General features: G+C 58.4%; 1 protein-coding gene across 1 annotated transcript in view; it reads right to left on the reverse strand.

The window, feature by feature from the left end:
• LMOD1 (leiomodin 1) overlaps positions 1-10,866 on the reverse strand; it is a 32,296-nt gene extending 21,430 nt beyond the window's left edge. The window contains exon 1 of the mRNA XM_004285394.3: positions 10,413-10,866. Within this exon, the coding sequence (XP_004285442.1) occupies positions 10,413-10,673 (261 nt within the window). The 5' untranslated portion in view covers positions 10,674-10,866. The remainder of the gene's footprint in view (positions 1-10,412) is intronic.
• Between the last annotated feature and the right edge of the window lie 5,448 nt (positions 10,867-16,314).

Genomic DNA, 16,314 nt, shown 5'->3' on the forward strand with positions numbered 1-16,314 from the left:
AGGGGCCAGGGAGCTGCGGTGAGATGGTGACTGTGGGGCTGCTTCCCGCAGTTTTGTTGTGAAGGAGGAGAGATGGGGCCGGAGAGAGAGCAGGGAGGCAGGCTGAGGAGAGACGGGCAGAGACAGACACGGACAGACAGACATACAGAGACACAGAGAGACAGAGAGACACAGCGGGAGGGACAGAGACAGAGAGACACAGAGGAAGGGACACAGACACAGACAGACAGACACAGAGAGACAGAGAGACACAGAGGGAGGGACAGAGACAGAGAGACACAGAGGGTGGGACAGAGACAGAGACAGAGAGACACGGAGGAAAGGACACAGACACAGACAGACAGACACAGAGAGAGGGACAGAGACAGACAGAGACAGAGAGAGAGACACACAGAGGGAGGGACAGAGACAGAGAGACAGAGACAGAGGGAAACAGAGGGAGGGACAGAGACACAGAGAAACAGAGAGACACAGAGAGAGACAGAGACAGAGAGAGACTGACTGAGAGAAAACCGGTGTTTAAGGGAGCAAAGGTTGCAGAGGACACAGGAGAGAACAGGATCCGAACAGTGCCTGGTCCAGAGGAGGGCCGTCTTTTCCGTGCTGAGATGGGAGGGAAGGGGGAAGATTACATACATGGACGCCTACACGTTTTCAGGTAGCAGAAGAGGAATTTGAAGGTATTCCCACCCGAAGCCTTCAAGGTTCTCAGTGAAACCTGGCGCCAGGTCATCCGCTGAGGGTGAGAAGAGAGCTGGGGCAAGAGGGTTCCTAGAGGAAGGCTGGCTTCTGGAAGAAGAGGGGGATGTGTGGAGGTTTTCTGGGCAGCCTGAGGCCTGGCCGCGGCAACGACGACGTACCCGCCACGTCATTCTCTCCAGGTCTGGGGAGCAGCTGTGGGGCGGGGCACATATGCCAGGGGGTTAGTCTCCTGCCGGCCCAGTGACGAAGGTGGGGGCCGAAGCATGAGAACCGAGGGTAATGCTGAGAATGACCGAGTAAGATAGAAGCTCAAGGGGAAAATAAGCAAAGCCGGAAAGCCTCCAAACACTGATGAGAAGTCTGTCCACGCTGGGGCCAAGGATGGAAGGGGCCACCGTTTCTGGGAAAGTTATAGTCTGGGGGTGGAGAGACCCGACCCGGGCCTCACTGCGGCATCCAGGTCTGAACAGAGTGACTGGTGGGCGTGTGGGAGGGCAGGATGTGTCCCAGGACGTGAAGGCAGGCGGTTGCCCTCAAGGATGGGCCCCAGGAGAAATGAGGACGGTGGCTATCACTTACTTAAATGCCTACTGTTTGCAAATTGCTATGTTAGACATTCTGCAAACTTGTGTGCCCCACCCTCATAGAGACTCCAAATTAGATAGGATCACCTCTATTCACAGGCAAAGAAATGGGAACTTCATTCTGCGTTTTCTGTGTGGCAGCAATGCCACTCACAGGCACATCCCCAACAGAAATGAAATCGTAAGTGCACCCAAAAATGGACAAAAGTGTTCCTAACAGCATGGGTTGTAATATCCCCCAAACTGGAAACAACCCATATGTCTAAACAGTGAAACGATAAATAAATTATATTTATACAAGGGGTTACTACATAGCGGTGCAAGTAAACAACAACAAACAAAGCTACGGACAACATGGATGTATCTCACTAACATAAAGACGCAGGACAGGACACACGCTGTGTGACTCTAAATACATGATTTCAAACGGGCGAGCTAAGCCTGGGGTTAGACGCCAGGGTGGGGCTCCCGTGGGGACGGACGCCTGGGGCGATGCCGTCAACGCGCTGGTTCTTGTTCACTTTGTGGGAATTTGGGAAAGTCTGTATTTGTGTTTTGTACACTTTTCTGCATGTGTTTTATATTTCAATAAAGACGTATGCTAGAGAAAGCATCCACTCTTGTCAATGAGACACAGGTAAGACACTGAAGAATAAGATGAAAGACGGTAAACCTGGAGAACGTTCGGAGCTCATCTGAGGCTGCGCGGCTGCTGAACCCTCTGGCCGGGAAAGGAGCCCGGGGCCCCTGCTTGGCCTGCGGCCCAGGGCTCGTCCCACCGCCAGCCATGCCGAGAGGCCCGGAGCCCCCCACCTCCCGCTGGGCACGATGGCCTTGGGGACAGAGGATCAGTGCCCCGGAGTGACAGTCTACTGGGTCTTGGAACAGCTCTGGCAGCTGTTGAAGCTGATGTTCAAGGCCGGGTTTCATGTCTGGGGCGTCTCGTGTGTCCCTACCTCACCAGGAAGCACTGAGCATTTCTCTTGGGACCTGAGGCATAACCTCTGACCTCTGACCCCAGCCTCCCAGCTTCTCCCCTTCAATCCACCCCCGCTTGGCGGGGCGTGTCTTCCCAGAGCAGCCCGGGTACCTGGCCCCATGTGAGAGGCCAAGCTCCCCTCCCCCCCCCCAACTCGCCTTCCTGACGCATCGTGCCCCCCTCCGCGCCCCCCCCTCAGTGTGGGAGGTGAGGCCCCACCGTAGTGCGTCCCGCCATCAAGGTCTCCCTCTCTACGGACCCTCCCCAGCAGCACCGAACACGCTGTCATAGCCCATCTTTTAAAACTCCTCCCGTGATCCGTGTTTACCTCCAGCTGCTCCCCACTAGAACAAAATGCAGAAAAAACAGAGAGCCGTGTCTGTGTGCTCCATCTGCCGGCCCCGCCATCCTCCTCGAGTCTTAACCTTCCAGAATCTCTCAGCAGGAACAGACGTGGCGCCCCCCCCCCCACCATGAACCCCTTTCACCTGCTTCTAAGAAGCGGCTCCGAGCCTCCGCCCTCCTCCCCAGCCTCCTTCTGGGCTCCTCCCCCTTCTCCAGCGCCTGAAGCGTGGGAGGGACGGAGACTGGTCCTCGGCCCTGGCTCTTCACCCACACTCGCTTCCCAAGTGCCTCTTCCAGGGTTTTCAGCATCACCTCCACACTTCGGGCTCCCAAACGGCTCTCGCCGCTGAGCTCCAGACTCGCACCTGCGACCCAGCGCTCCCCGTGGGGCTGCTAAGCTCCACGAGCATTCTGCATCATCTGCTCAAATCCCCGGCTCACGTCAGCGAGCGGCGCCAGATATACCCGCAGCTCAGGCAGGACGGGTCACCTCACTCCTCTCTTTCCCCCAAAACGTCAGCCAGGCCTGGCCGTGCTGCTGTGAAGTATCTCCCGAATCTGACCACCTCTCAATCCTGCCCTCCTGCCCTCTGTGCGTCCCACCGCTGGCAGAGCAATGGGTCCGCGCATTCTATTTTATTTTTCATGGAAAGGCATTTTATTTTAAATATAGCAGTGTGTACATTTCCTTTTGAAAACGGAGGTCAGACCACATCTCTCCCCTGCTCAAAACCCTCCAATGCCATCCCACCCTGCTTGGAATAAAACTCCAAGCTCCCACTGCTGCCCTGTAAGGCCCCGCCTCACCTGAACCTGCCCCGCCTCACCTGAACCCGCCCCGTATAACCTGAACCCACCCTGCATCACCTGAACCTGCCCTGCATCACATGAAAACCACCCCATATCACCTGAACCCGCCTCGCATCACCTGAACCCCGCCCCATATAAACTGAACCCGCCCCGCATCACCTGAACCCTGCCCCGTATAACCTGAAAACCACCCCGCATCACCTGAACCCGCCCCGTATCACCTGAACCCCGCCCCACATCACCTGAACCCCGCCCCGTATAACTTGAACCCGCCCCGCATCACCTGAACCCGCCCCGTATCACCTGAACCCCGCCCCACATCACCTGAACCCTCCCCATATCACCTGAACCCGCCCCGCATCACCTGAACCCGCCCCATATCACCTGAACCCCGCCCCGTATCACCTGAACCCGCCCCCGTATCACCTGAACCCCCGCTCCGTATCACCTGAACCCGCCCCGCCTCACCTGAACCCACCCTGCTTCACCTGAACCCAGCCTACTCCTGGCCTCATCCCCGTTCGACTGCTCCAGTTACAGGGCCTGGCTCGCCCTCTGACAGGCTACACCTGCTAGCACCACAGGCCTTGTGTTTGCTGTTCCTTCTAGAGCGTCCCGTGGCCGATCCCTCAGTCCATCCCAGACCTGCTCCCACGTCGCCTCTGGGCAGTGTCTTCCCTGACCCCTGGTAGGAATCTCCCCCCACCAAGACTATTGGTTATATACTCTTTCCTGAAACTAGGTTATTCTTCTTTGTAACAAACAGATGTTACCCGTGATGTGTGTATATGGTCTCTACGAGTATTATCTGTCTCACCCACTAGAATGTGAGCTCAGGGCCAAGGGCCTCTCTGTCTTACTACTGTCTCCTAGCGTTTAGAAATTGCCTGTTGGGAACTCACAAAATAGCTGGAGAATCAATGATTTAGTGGAATCCGCCTCCCTACTTAGAAACACAAACATGATCCGTGAACCCTGCCTAAAAAGAGTGAAGGCGGGACAGGGCTCAAGGCCCCACCTCCAGGCCCCCAGCCCCCAGCCTGCCAAGCGCCTTCTCTCTTTTGGCCGCGCCGCAGGGCAGGGCATGCAGGATCCTAGTTCCCTGACCAAGGATTGAACCTGTGCCCCGAGCAGTGGAAGCTCGGAGTCTTAACTACCGGACCTTCAGGGTCAGGGAAATCTCCCTGCCACAGGCCTTCCGTGCCCTTGCCTACACCTCACAACTGCCCTATGGTGGGCTTTGCTTCCACCTTGTGGATGGGCATCTCGGGCTCCGCAAGGCAAAGGGACGGGGTCTGAATCCAGGCCCAGCTGCCTCTGGAGACCCTGTTCTGACCTCCAGACTTGCTACCTTCTGCGCCAGGGATGTTCTACTTTTCAGGTCAGGACGGGGTCCCGCTGGCACTGATGCGACAGCCTGAAGGGGCTGTGGACCCTCCTGGGGGAGGCAAGAGGGGGGTGGGAGGGAGAGGGCGCGGGGCAGGAGGCCGTTCTATTCCTAGCTGTTTGTAAACAGCCTCGGGAGGACCAGCTGGTCTTCTCTGCCGGGGACCCCAGAGACCAGGAGGGTTCACAGGCCCGAAACCTCCCCCATCTCCGGTCCCCCAGCAGCCTCCAGCCCTGTGCCTCAGCCCTTGAGCCTGGGGGTAAAATAATTAGGCAGAGGCTAGAAGAAATCAGGCCATGGGATGGGGGCGGGGCAGGAAGTAATTAAACTCCCCCTGCCTCCCTCTTTACTGAACTCCCGGCCACTCTCCCCGCGTCCATCCAGTCCTCACTCCCACCGGCAGTAGTTTTTAACCTCATGAGAGATTAAGGAGAAGATTTGGCGAATACCCAGGCATGAAGTCTGCAGGATTCAGGGAGAGAAGGGCAAGGTCCCTGTGCCACTTTCAGCACCTGGTCCAATTCAACCTCACAGTAACCCTCCAAGGTCACTTGACAGGTAGCGTGGTCGACTCAGGAAGCCACGTTAACGAGGCCTTTGGCCCAGATGGTCCTCAGTACCGTGAGCGTGCTTCCTTCCTGAGGGGACTCACTGAGTTCTCTAGCTCGTAAGGGACAGGAGCTGGGTCACACCTGGACACCTCGGGCTCCAGACACCGGGGGCTCCCCCCACCCCCATGTCCTGGGCCAGCAAACCGTGGGGGGACAGACCCGTCTTCCTTCTCCCGTTATGCCAGGAGAGGTCTGGTAAACAAGCTCAGGCTGGTCTGGAAAGGCTATTCCTGTTTATCTGACTTGGCAGGCATCGAATATCAACTACCCCCCCCCCCCAGATGTCTGACACAGATGCTCGTCTCTTGGGTGGAGGGAGAGGCTGATGGGAGCAGATGGTGGGTGCGGGCTCTGGCCCCACCCTGGCCCCTTCCTGCCTCAGCCTGGGGACCCCGAGCCCCCAGCCTACCCGATCTGGTAGCAACCTCCCCTTGGTCAGTGGGATGCTCATCCCAGCCCTGCCCACCTGCATCCCCCAGCACTGCTGCACTTTCTGCGTGTTCGGGTCTCCATGGTCCTGCCTCCCTGTCCGCCCGGCCCATCCAGCCAAGCTGCGTCCCTGCTGCCTCGCTGAGGAGAAGGCAAGCGCCCAGGGGCAGCCCAAGGGTGGCAGCAGGAGCTTCACTTGCTGAAAATTCATCAAACTGAACATTCTATGCATACAGAAGAACCTATATGATACGTGATTAAGAACAGCAACTAAGACAAACACACGTGGATCCCACCACCTAGTTTAAGAAGTGCGCTTGGGCTTCCCTGGTGGCACAATGGTTGAGAGTCCGCCTGCCGATGCAGGGGACACGGGCTCGTGCCCCGGTCCGGGAAGATCCCACATGCCGCGGAGCGGCTGGGCCTGTGAGCCATGGCTGCTGGGCCTGCGCGTCTGGAGCCTGCGCTCTGCAACGGGAGAGGCCACAACAGTGACAGGCCCGCGTACCGCAAAAAAAAAAAAAAAAAAAGAAGTGTGCTTTTTCACACTCCGGATGGACAGAGGCAGCTTTCAGATCCAGGGTGGGATTCTGAGCTGGCCAGGCCATCGCCGGTGCCCGCTGGTGCCTCCCCATCACGTCTCCTGCCCCTCCACCCGGCCTCCGGGGCTATTCTGGTTGTGTACCCATTGGGGTTAATCTCCTTAAGCAAGGAGCCATGCCGCCCAGTGCACACGGCGAAGGGCAATGGGACCTGCTGCTGCTGCTAGGCTCTTCCGCTTTCCCGTCGCTGCGGGGAGACCGCGGATGCTGGGCTGGGAGCTGAGGCTGCGGGGGCAGGGGCCACAGGGAGCTCAGAGGCTTTTTGGGCCCAGCAGCTACTGGCTCATGGAGGTTCTCGAGTTTTTCCCAAGGGAGAACCCAGAAGGGCGTCCTCCACCCCGGCTGAGCTGCCCTTGCTCCTGCCTGGGCGCAGGTGCTAATCCCAGCCCCCGGCAGGCCAGGGAGGAGGACGGAGAGGCAGGCGGGAGGCCTTCTTTCCCACTTGGGAAGGAAAGAGAACACACGGCTGACCCGCTGGGATCCGGTTCCTGAAACCTGAGCCACAACGACGGTTTCACTGAACCCTTGGCCACACACCTGCCAGGGCTGTCTTCCACCTGGGCGGGAGGACCGGGATGACACACACTGGCCGAGGGCTCTGCCTCTTTACAGGGAGGGAGGGGAGCCAGGGGTCAGCTCTGTCAAGCCCACCCTGACCCCCTGCTCACCAGGCCGAGCTAGCACGTGTTCCCCAGAACCACACCAGCTGCACAAGAAAGCAGACGCGGCAACAATGTGACGGGAGGACAGGATGGGTCGGGGTGGGGTTGGCACAAGTGGCGTTGGAGGCCTCAGAACAGGCAAGGTGCCTGACACTGCCAGGGGCAGGGAAAGGCAGGGAAGACTCCCTGGAGGAAGTGGTACCTGAGACCCAAGGACAGATAGGAGCTGACCTGGAGGAAGCAGGGGGTGGGGAAGAAGCAGAGCGAGGTCCCTTCCACAGCGAGACCCACCCAGTCTGCATATGAACCTTGGGGACCCCACCCCAGGAAGAAACAGAGTTTAGCACCCACACTGGGCCCACTTTCCACTCTTGTCTCTACGTATTAAATACAAAACCCACACTGGGCCCGCCTTCCACTCTTGTCTCTATGTATTAAATACAAAACCCACACTGGGCCCGCCTTCCACTCTTGTCTCTATGTATTAAATACAAAACCCACACTGGGCCCGCCTTCCGCTCTTGTCTCTATGTATTAAATACAAAAACAAACAGCATTTTACTATGGAAGATCTGAAACATATACACAGAAGTAGAGAGCTGAGTATAATAGCACAGTGCGGACTCACCACCAGCTTCAACACGTCAGCAACTGTCTACCAGCGGACAGTCTCATGTCATCTATACCCTGCCCACTCCCCCCGGCCGCAGTACTTTAAAGCAAATTCCCTAATCCTAGCAGGTTTTTTCCCATAAGTGTTTTAGTGTCTGCATCTAAAAGATAAGGATCCTTTAACAAGTATGCCCACGGGCTTCCCTGGTGGCGCAGTGGTTAAGAATCCGCTTGCCAATACAGGGGACACGGGTTCAAGCCCTGGTCTGGGAAGAGCCCACATGCTGTGCAGCAACTAAGCCCGTGGGCCACAACAACTGAGCCTGCGCTCTAGAGCCCTCGAGCCACAACTACTGAGCCCACGTGCCACAACTACTGAAGCCCGCACGCCTAGAGCCTGTGCTCCGCAACAAGAGAAGCCACAACAATGAGAAGCCCAAGGATCGCAACGAACAGTAGCCCCCACTCGCCGCAACTAGAGAAAGCCCGCGCGCAGCAACGAAGACCCCACGCAGCCAAAATAAATAAATTAATTAAATAAATACAAAAAAAGACAAAAGTGCGCCCACAACACCGTCATCAAGTCAGGCGACGCCGGCTCCGTACTCTCTGCTTAGAGGCAGCTCCGGCACCGCCCTCCCAGCCCCATGGCTCCTGGGCTTCTTGACCCAGACAGCCGACATGCCGGAGCTGCAGTTTTGCCTTCGAACCAGCCCGATGGAGTCGATGGAGTCGATGAGGTGGACGCTCCAGCCTCACTGTGGGGATGAGGCGACCAAGGCAGGTCACAGTGTGGGACTCTGGTCCTCAGACCACGTGTTTCAAAGCAGAGCTCGTACCAGGCTCGAGTTCTGCTAAGGGTGCTGACGAAGCCGCGTCCCCGGGTTTGTGCCCCCTCCCCAGGTGACACAGGTGACTCTGCCCACAGCCCGGGAGCCACCGAGCTGCATGGGCCCCGGCCTGGGGGAGGAAGCGGTGTGGGGTGTGGAGGACCGACAGCCTCCCTCCAAGGGAAAAGGCCTAGGGGTGCCTTCCCCACAGGCCTCATGTGTCCCCTGACTCGGGCTCTGCCTGCGAGACAAGTGTCCACCTGGTGCTAACCGGCCGGCCGGGAGGGAGGCCTGTGAGGGTGAGCCCCTCACATGCTCTGCGGCCTGAACGCCTTGCTTTGGGATCAGGAGTGTTTCCTGCTTGTGTTTCACCTCCGGGGACCTTCGCAGCTGTGGGCTCAGAGCCTGGGGACTGGGTGCCAGGGGTCCAGTGGGGCGTTGACAGAGGTGCCAGCCCCCGGGGAGCGCCTTGCTTCCTTCCGTGCGTCCCAGCAGCAAGTCCCCGCGTCCTCTCATTTCCCACCGAGGTGGTAGTATCTACCCAGCGCGTCGGAGCTGCACCTGGACCTTGCCCACAGGATAATAAACGGTAACTGACCTAAAATGCTACCGCTATGTTAGTTCCCGGTGCACAGCAGAGTGATTTGATAGTTCTGTGTGTTACGAAACGACCCCTACCCTACCAGGGTTTTGGCAAAGCTTTAAACACAGGCCAGGGTGGCAGGGGCAGGCCGGGCGCCAGCCCCCCACTTGCCCCAGCCTCTGCCCCTCTGCTGTTGCTTCCCAACCTCGAGGGGCCACGCGTGCCCACCGGCGGGCGCTGCGGCTAGTGTCCCCGCTGGACGCCTCGCAGGAGTTTCAGGTGATGGCGCACAGGGAGGTGGCCGGCGAGGTCCAGGCCGGGGGGTGGGGAGGCGGCACACAGCAGAGCAGTCTCCCCAGCAGACACTCCTGACCTGGAGGAAGGGTGTCTGCGGAGTCGTCCTCCGGCCGAGGCCAGGCTCCTTTGTCCCAAGAAAACCCACATATGAGCGCACGGCAGAAACCCGGGAAAACCCAGAAAGCCGCTTTGCTTAAGCCCATCCTAGATGTGCGCAGACGCTTCCCCAGCGGTCGCCCCTGCCCCTCCTCTGTCCCCTCCTGGTGGCAAAACACCTGGTGGCTGGGAAAGAGCTTCATCCCCCAGCCAAGGGGCCTTACCCCCAAAAGGGGGGCTGCTCCCTCAAGAGGCTCCTCCAGAAACTGCAGACCCCACCTCCCCTGGGAATGAGACGGACGGGAGCTGTGGGTGAAGGTGCAGACCCCACCTCCCCCGGGAATGAGACGGACGGGAGCTGTGGGTGAAGGTGCAGACCTTGGCCTGTCTCCACTGCCCTGGGAAGCCCATCTGACCAGCTGCCTCACACGGTCCACATGCCACAAGATGCCCAGAGGCCTTGAAAGCGAGCTGTTCTCCACAAGGACTGGACTGCAAGCCCAGTCTCCCTTCCTGCCAGGAGGGTGGGATGAATGGGAAGGAAAAAAGCCAGGTGTGGGCGTCCGGGTGGAGTCAACCCGACAGTGACCACCCCAAGGGCGTCCCCTCCAGCTCCCAAGTTGCTAGCAGCCCTGCGTGATACGTGGGTGCAGGTCCCCCCGACACATCCAACCTCTGCTTCATGAGATGGCAAATAGGGGTAAGGGGCTCACACGGCCAGTTCAGGGGATGACAATCGGCTCTGAAACATTGAATCCTTTGCCAGCGAGAACTCTTCTTCTAAGGAAAGAGCATCCTCATCGCGCGTCGGGGTCTCCCCCCTCCCCCTCCCTCCCCTCCCCCTCTTCTCCCTTCCCCCTCCCCCGCCCCCCGCCCCACTCACATCTATGGACATCTCCCTCTGGATAAGCTTCTTGGTCTCCTTCTCGCAGAAGTTGAGCATGGCTTCCCGGTTGTACACGCCCGTGGACGACTTCTCCGTCTGGTTCCTCTGGCGCAGCCCCACGGGGACGCTCCCGTCTGGGTCCACCACGTCCAGCTCCTTCTCCAGCTCCGCCATCTCCTCAGGAGACAGGGTGGACAGCAGGCTGTCGATGTCGGGGTCCTCGCTCACCTGCCGGCGATACTTGGCTACCTTGGACATCTTGGCAAAGTGGGCTGCTGCTCTCGTGAGGGCTGCGGGGAGGTCCTGGTGGGCCGGGACGGGGTGCGAGCCGATCTGGACAGAGCAGACCCCCAGCTGGTCGAGGACCTCGGCTCCCCTGCCCTGCCTGCTGCAGGTGTCCAAGTGTGAACGGGGGGCAGCAGCCTCCCCAGTCCCAGGGCTAGTGGACCCGGGCTGGTCCAGCCAGCAGCCAATAAGGCCCCATGACGGCCCGGCCCTGAAAGGAAAGGCCAATCCCCGGGCGGGGGCGGGCCTGCCTCGCTGTCAGAGCTGTTTGAAACTTGAGGACATTCCAGGGAATCTTGGAGCGCTGTGTGACCAAATTTAGCACAGAGCATTTAGCCTTTTAAAGACAAGGGGGCCACGCAATGAGAAAAAGATATAATACAAAAATGCAGAGGCTGGCAGAAGCAGGCGAGAGCCACGGAGAGCCAGAAATGCAAGCAGACAGGACGCGGGCTTCACGAGCGGCCAGCCCCAGGCCTGCCCTGTTCGAGTGCACACGTGACGCCTCCACCCGGGGTGGACGGCGCTGTGGTCAGCACGTGCTCCACTGACTCCTTTCTACTGTATTTGGTAGTGTGCTGGGGACTCCCCAGTGTCTACAGCCCCAGGAAGGAGCTCGATTCCAGGACCCGAGCCACCCGGCCGTTCTCTCCTGCCGAGGAGGGCCCAGCATCAGAGGCCCCCGCCTGCCGTGGCCACTTCTTGCGAGCGAGAGAGAGAGAGAGAGAGAGAGAGAGACAGAGAGACAGAGAGACAGAGAGAGAGAGAGAGAAACAGAGAGAAAGAGAGAGAGAGGGAAAATAAATCCCCACTGTGTTCCTAGACTGAAAACTGGCAGGCTGTTTGGGCAAGAAACTGTGAGGTGCAGTAGGTCAGGGAACTCTGACAGGGCTGTCGGCCTCCACGAGCTCTTGGGAAGAGGGTTCCCACCTCCCTCCGTCCCGTCGGCTCCTTCCTCTGCCGGGGCACCTCCCGTGGGGGCAGCAGGAGGGGCAGCAGGACCCCACCATGTGTAAATCCGGGGAAATATAACTGGGCTGTTGGGAGAAACCCTATTGCAATGGGTCTGGCAGGTTTCGTGAAAGGGCTTTCACTGCTCATCCCTCCTGCTGCCCTGCACAAGGCGCAGGGACATTCAATCTCCTGCCACAAAATCCCTCTAGAAGCCCTGCTGTAACCCACTGCGTAGCGCCTCCGATCTTTCCTGGCGTCGGTCCACCCTAAGCCAGAGAGAGGCAGTCACCCATCGGCATCCCTGCTGACGCCAGGGATGGTCTGGGAGAAAAACTTGGCCCTGGCGTTGACCGCCGGCTGGTCCCGCTTCAGGAGGAGCTGGGGCTGGCTGGTGGGACTGGAGGGCAGAGGCGAGCAGGCGGGCCGAGGGGAAGCGGGAGGAGGGGCTTGGGGGCTCCTGGGGTTGTTTCTTTTCAGAGGCGGGGCGTCCGTGGGCGAGTCGTTAGCATGTACTGATGAGTGCGGACCACGTGGCAGGCACCGGTCCAAGAGCAAGGGATGAAGCTAAAGGATAGAAAATCCATGTGGTCCCCGCCTTCCTGGAGCTTACAGTCTCCCAGCGAAGACAAGTTAATAAACAAGTAACTGCGAACACTTTATGAAAAGAAAAAGAAGAGTTTACAAAATGCCTCAAAAGAGCAGTGCAGGGGCCGGGGGGAGCACAGCAGAGAGGCTGGTTTCACGGCTCAAGCTCGGGCTCCCCGGGCGGCCGACCTGCTTAGGTCCTGGGCTCCCTGCTCAGCCCACATGGGATTCTGACCCAGCCGCCTCCTCCTCTGAGAGCCAGCTTCATCACCTATAAAACAAGGACAGCGCTGGTGCCAGGCTCGGAGAATGGTTGTGAGCGTTACACGTGAGCCACGCGGTTGACACGCCTGACGGGCAGTGGGCAGTCACTGTCTGTAGGCGTCATCATCACTCACTTCTTCTCCCGGCCCAGGTTCTGTTCTCCACGCCCCACCTCCTCGCTCACCTTTGTCTTTCCGTCCTTCAGCAGAAACCACCTTCAACACACACGCACGCATACAGCACACGCGTGTGTATGCACACTCGTCTCCTCACCTCGTTCTCATCATTCACTCATTCATTCATTCAAGGGCGCTATGTTTATATCTCACCCGGCCAGGCGCTATAGGGGGAGAGACGCAAGAATAATTACAGTGTGGTCATTCTCTTTTAAATGTGTCATCTATTGAGGTAGAAAACTCCACGTACTAGAAGGCAGGGTGAACCAGGAGAGCAAGAAGCAACGGCCTAGAGCCCGAGGGAGACACATTAACCTCGTGGGGAGGGTCAGGTGGTCCCCAGTGGGCACGCCGAGGCCTTGGGCTGGCCTGGGGCTCCAGGGCGCGTGGACAGAACTGTCTCCCCCCAGGCCCTCACGTCTGTTGGCCTCTGCTCTCACTTCCGCCCAGAAGAGGCCTGATCTCTGGGGCCACTCCAGCCAACCTCTCGACCCCGCCAGCCGAAATCAGCTCTTTCCAGCCCCCAGCGACTCTCCCTTCTCCTCCCAAAGGCGAGTCACTCAGCCCCGGGCCACCTGGTTTCAGCAGCCAGTCTCCTCCCCCTGGTTCTAAACTCAGGAAACAAAGCCAGAGCTTCCACACTTCCAGGCAGGACTCCCGGCCTCCCAACCAAAGGTTTCTGCCCAGAAGCCCAGCATGTTCTCTGCTTCTGTCCCACGATGCCAAACAGCTGGCTCTCCTGGTGTGACTTGTCCAAGGCCTTTTGCTCCTAGAACCCAGGCTCCGGGCGTGGCCCGCAGACCCTGAAAGCCCAAAGGCATCACCTGTGGGGCCGGAGGACTTGGGCCCCTGCGGCGAGGGACCACCGCCCCACGCACTCTCCAGGGGCAATGGTTATCCACGCTCAGAATCCACTTCCACCCAAAACAAATTCATCTTGAGTATCGGGATTATGTGATGGCCTTGTCCCCAGAGAAAACCCAGCATCGCTGTGCCAGACGGAAGGGAAAGGGATCCCAAACACTGGCCAAAACCTGTGTACGTGTCGGGGGACAGGGACCAGAAGCAATTAACTAATGCTTAGGGTGGCTCTCGGCTGGCCGAGTGGCCCCAGGAAAGTCACATTTTCAGGAATACAGGGTGGCAGCATAGTGTAGCAGATAAGGCCACGGGCTCAGGAGTCGAATGACGTGGGCTCAAATCTGAGATGCGTGACTTTGTGTCAGCTATTTAACCTCTCTGAGCTGCAGGAAATGGAAAACGAGAATCTTAAAAGTACCTTGAGAAAAAAACATACTGCACAGGGTTATGAAGGTATTAAATATATCAAACAAGGTGATGCGCACAGAGCGCGCGGCACAGCGTCAGACGCTGTAAGCACTCAGTGTTCGTGCTCAGTATACGACCACACCGGCTTTCTCCTTTTCAGGGAGCCTGGAGGTCTCTCTGGAGTAGCAGACTTTGTCTCTGAAGCAAGCCGCCGGCCTGGCCCCGCGCCTGGGATGGGCAGAAGTGGCCAGAGGAGAGCTCGGAGACAGACCACAGGCCGGACACGTCTTCCTGCAAGGAGGGCAGGGGGAGGAAAGAGGGCAGAAGAGAGACAAGAGACTCCCTCCTCTCCCCACCCACGGCGCCCCAGCCCGGCTAAAACCCCAAACAGGCCCCAGTCACACACTGGAACCCCAGACCCAGAGCTGGCTGTGGTACCAGCCTCACTTGTCCATGGCAATCTGACGGGCCAGGCGGGGCTGGGGCTCTGGAGCCATGTACATGGCCTGTGACCTCCTGCTGTGTGGAGCTCTTGAGGTCCCCAAACCTCTGGCTCAATGGAGCCCAGCCCACTGGGGGCCAGGACCCCCTAAGTGGCAGGCGCGTTCTGAAAACGTCCACCCCTCTCCGAGGGTGCGGTCTGGGTGGAGAGAAGGGTTCCTCCCTCGCGCCCCTCACCCAAGCTGCTTCCAGCCTGTTCTTCACCCGGTGAGCTCACCGTCTACCGAAAAGACAGCATCCTTCTGGAAGGAACTCCCTCAGCTACTTGAAGAGAAAACTTTAATACATCATTATTACCTGGAAGGTAGACAGTCTGCTCCAGGGAGGGGAGGGAGAGAGCTGTCCCTTCACTATCCTGTAACATAAATACACCTGCTCCAGAGGAAGTCATGCCTGGAGCTGTCCCAGGCGACCTGCTTACAGCAACGCTCTCGGACAGAGGGGAGCTTCTGATGCTCGGATGTGTAGAAACGGGAGAGGTCTGTGGAGGACTGTCTCCCAACACACAGCAGACCCTCCCTCTGGCTCACACCACCTCCACGGCCGGGAACTCGATCCCCTGAGAAAGCCTCCTTCTCCCGCTTCTCGAGTTTCCTACCCTCCCAGTGGGACCAGCAGCCCACCTGGTGACAACGCTGAGTCCTTCGTGCTCCTGCGCCTCGTCGCTGGCATCCCCTCTCCCTCCGACCCCCCTCACCCAGCAGAGTCCTCCCAGTCTTCAGGCTCCAGCTTGACTGCTCTTCCCCCAGGACGCTTTTGCAAGCACACGCCAGCCGCCAGGGCTCTCTCCTGTCCGGATGCCTATAGCATGTAGCACATTCTCCGTCACATGCTGGCATCTTATAATTTTGACCCGACAGCTATTTCTCAAGGGCTTATTCTTTCTCTCCAAGTACTTTTGAAGACCCCGAGGGGAGGAACCACATGGATACTTTTAGTATTCTCTGCACCCCAGTCCTTACACTAAGGCAACTCTGAGCACAGGGGAAGGGGCTTACCGTTGATTTGGGATTACCAATCCCTGTTACTTTCTCGGTTCAGCACAACCTTTGTACCCTTAATATCTATCAAATGGCCCTGTCCCCAACCCTAGCCTCTGAAAGTGGTTCTTCCCCAAGAAAAAAGACAAGTTCTACTTGTCCAAGAGCAGAAGACGAAGGAAAGCTCGTTGTGGGGTGAGGGACGGACGGGGTGGGCAAGAGGCATAAGAGTCACTGCTGGACCCGCCACCTCACATCCCTCCACGTGGTTTCTGAGGGAGGATCTTCCTTCCTTCACTTTGTTGGGTTGAGGGAATCTCATAGCGAAACGGGCCCCGGGTCACAGCTCTTTCAGTTCACATAGGGAGCTGCTTTCCCCAAAGCAACACCCGGAGGACCTGGGTCTCAGGGTTCCAGTGCAGCCTCACACTGGGCCCAGCACACTGACTTTCACCAAACGTGCCCAGGGGTGTTGGGTCACCATCTCAGACTCTCCTCCCCTTCAGGCCAGGTCCCTCTCAAGGGCCCCACTTCTTTCCTCTGCTGGTCTTGACGTCATTCCTTCATGTCACTGACCGTTCAGCTCTGCAGACGTCTTGAAGACTCACTACGCTCTTTTCTTCCACGATGGATAGGGATATTTTCCGGGGGTGTGGGGGGCACGGGGGCAGCTTCCTTCTCTAGCCAAAGGCCAAGTCCTAGGCATTGCCCAGACCCAACTGTCTGCTGCACCCTGTTATCTGCTGCAGTTACAGAAAACAGGAGGTGAGAAGTCCAAGAATGCTTGCTGGCCACGTGAGCAGTGCCCTCCAAAATGCAAGGCTGCTCCAGGAGAGGGACTGTTGGGATGAAGTGAGCCGGGTAACCAGAGCCTAGAGTCTGGCC

The sequence above is a fragment of the Orcinus orca genome, chromosome 1, assembly GCF_937001465.1.
Source record: "Orcinus orca chromosome 1, mOrcOrc1.1, whole genome shotgun sequence".
In the NCBI taxonomy this organism is placed as follows: Eukaryota; Metazoa; Chordata; class Mammalia; order Artiodactyla; family Delphinidae; genus Orcinus; species Orcinus orca.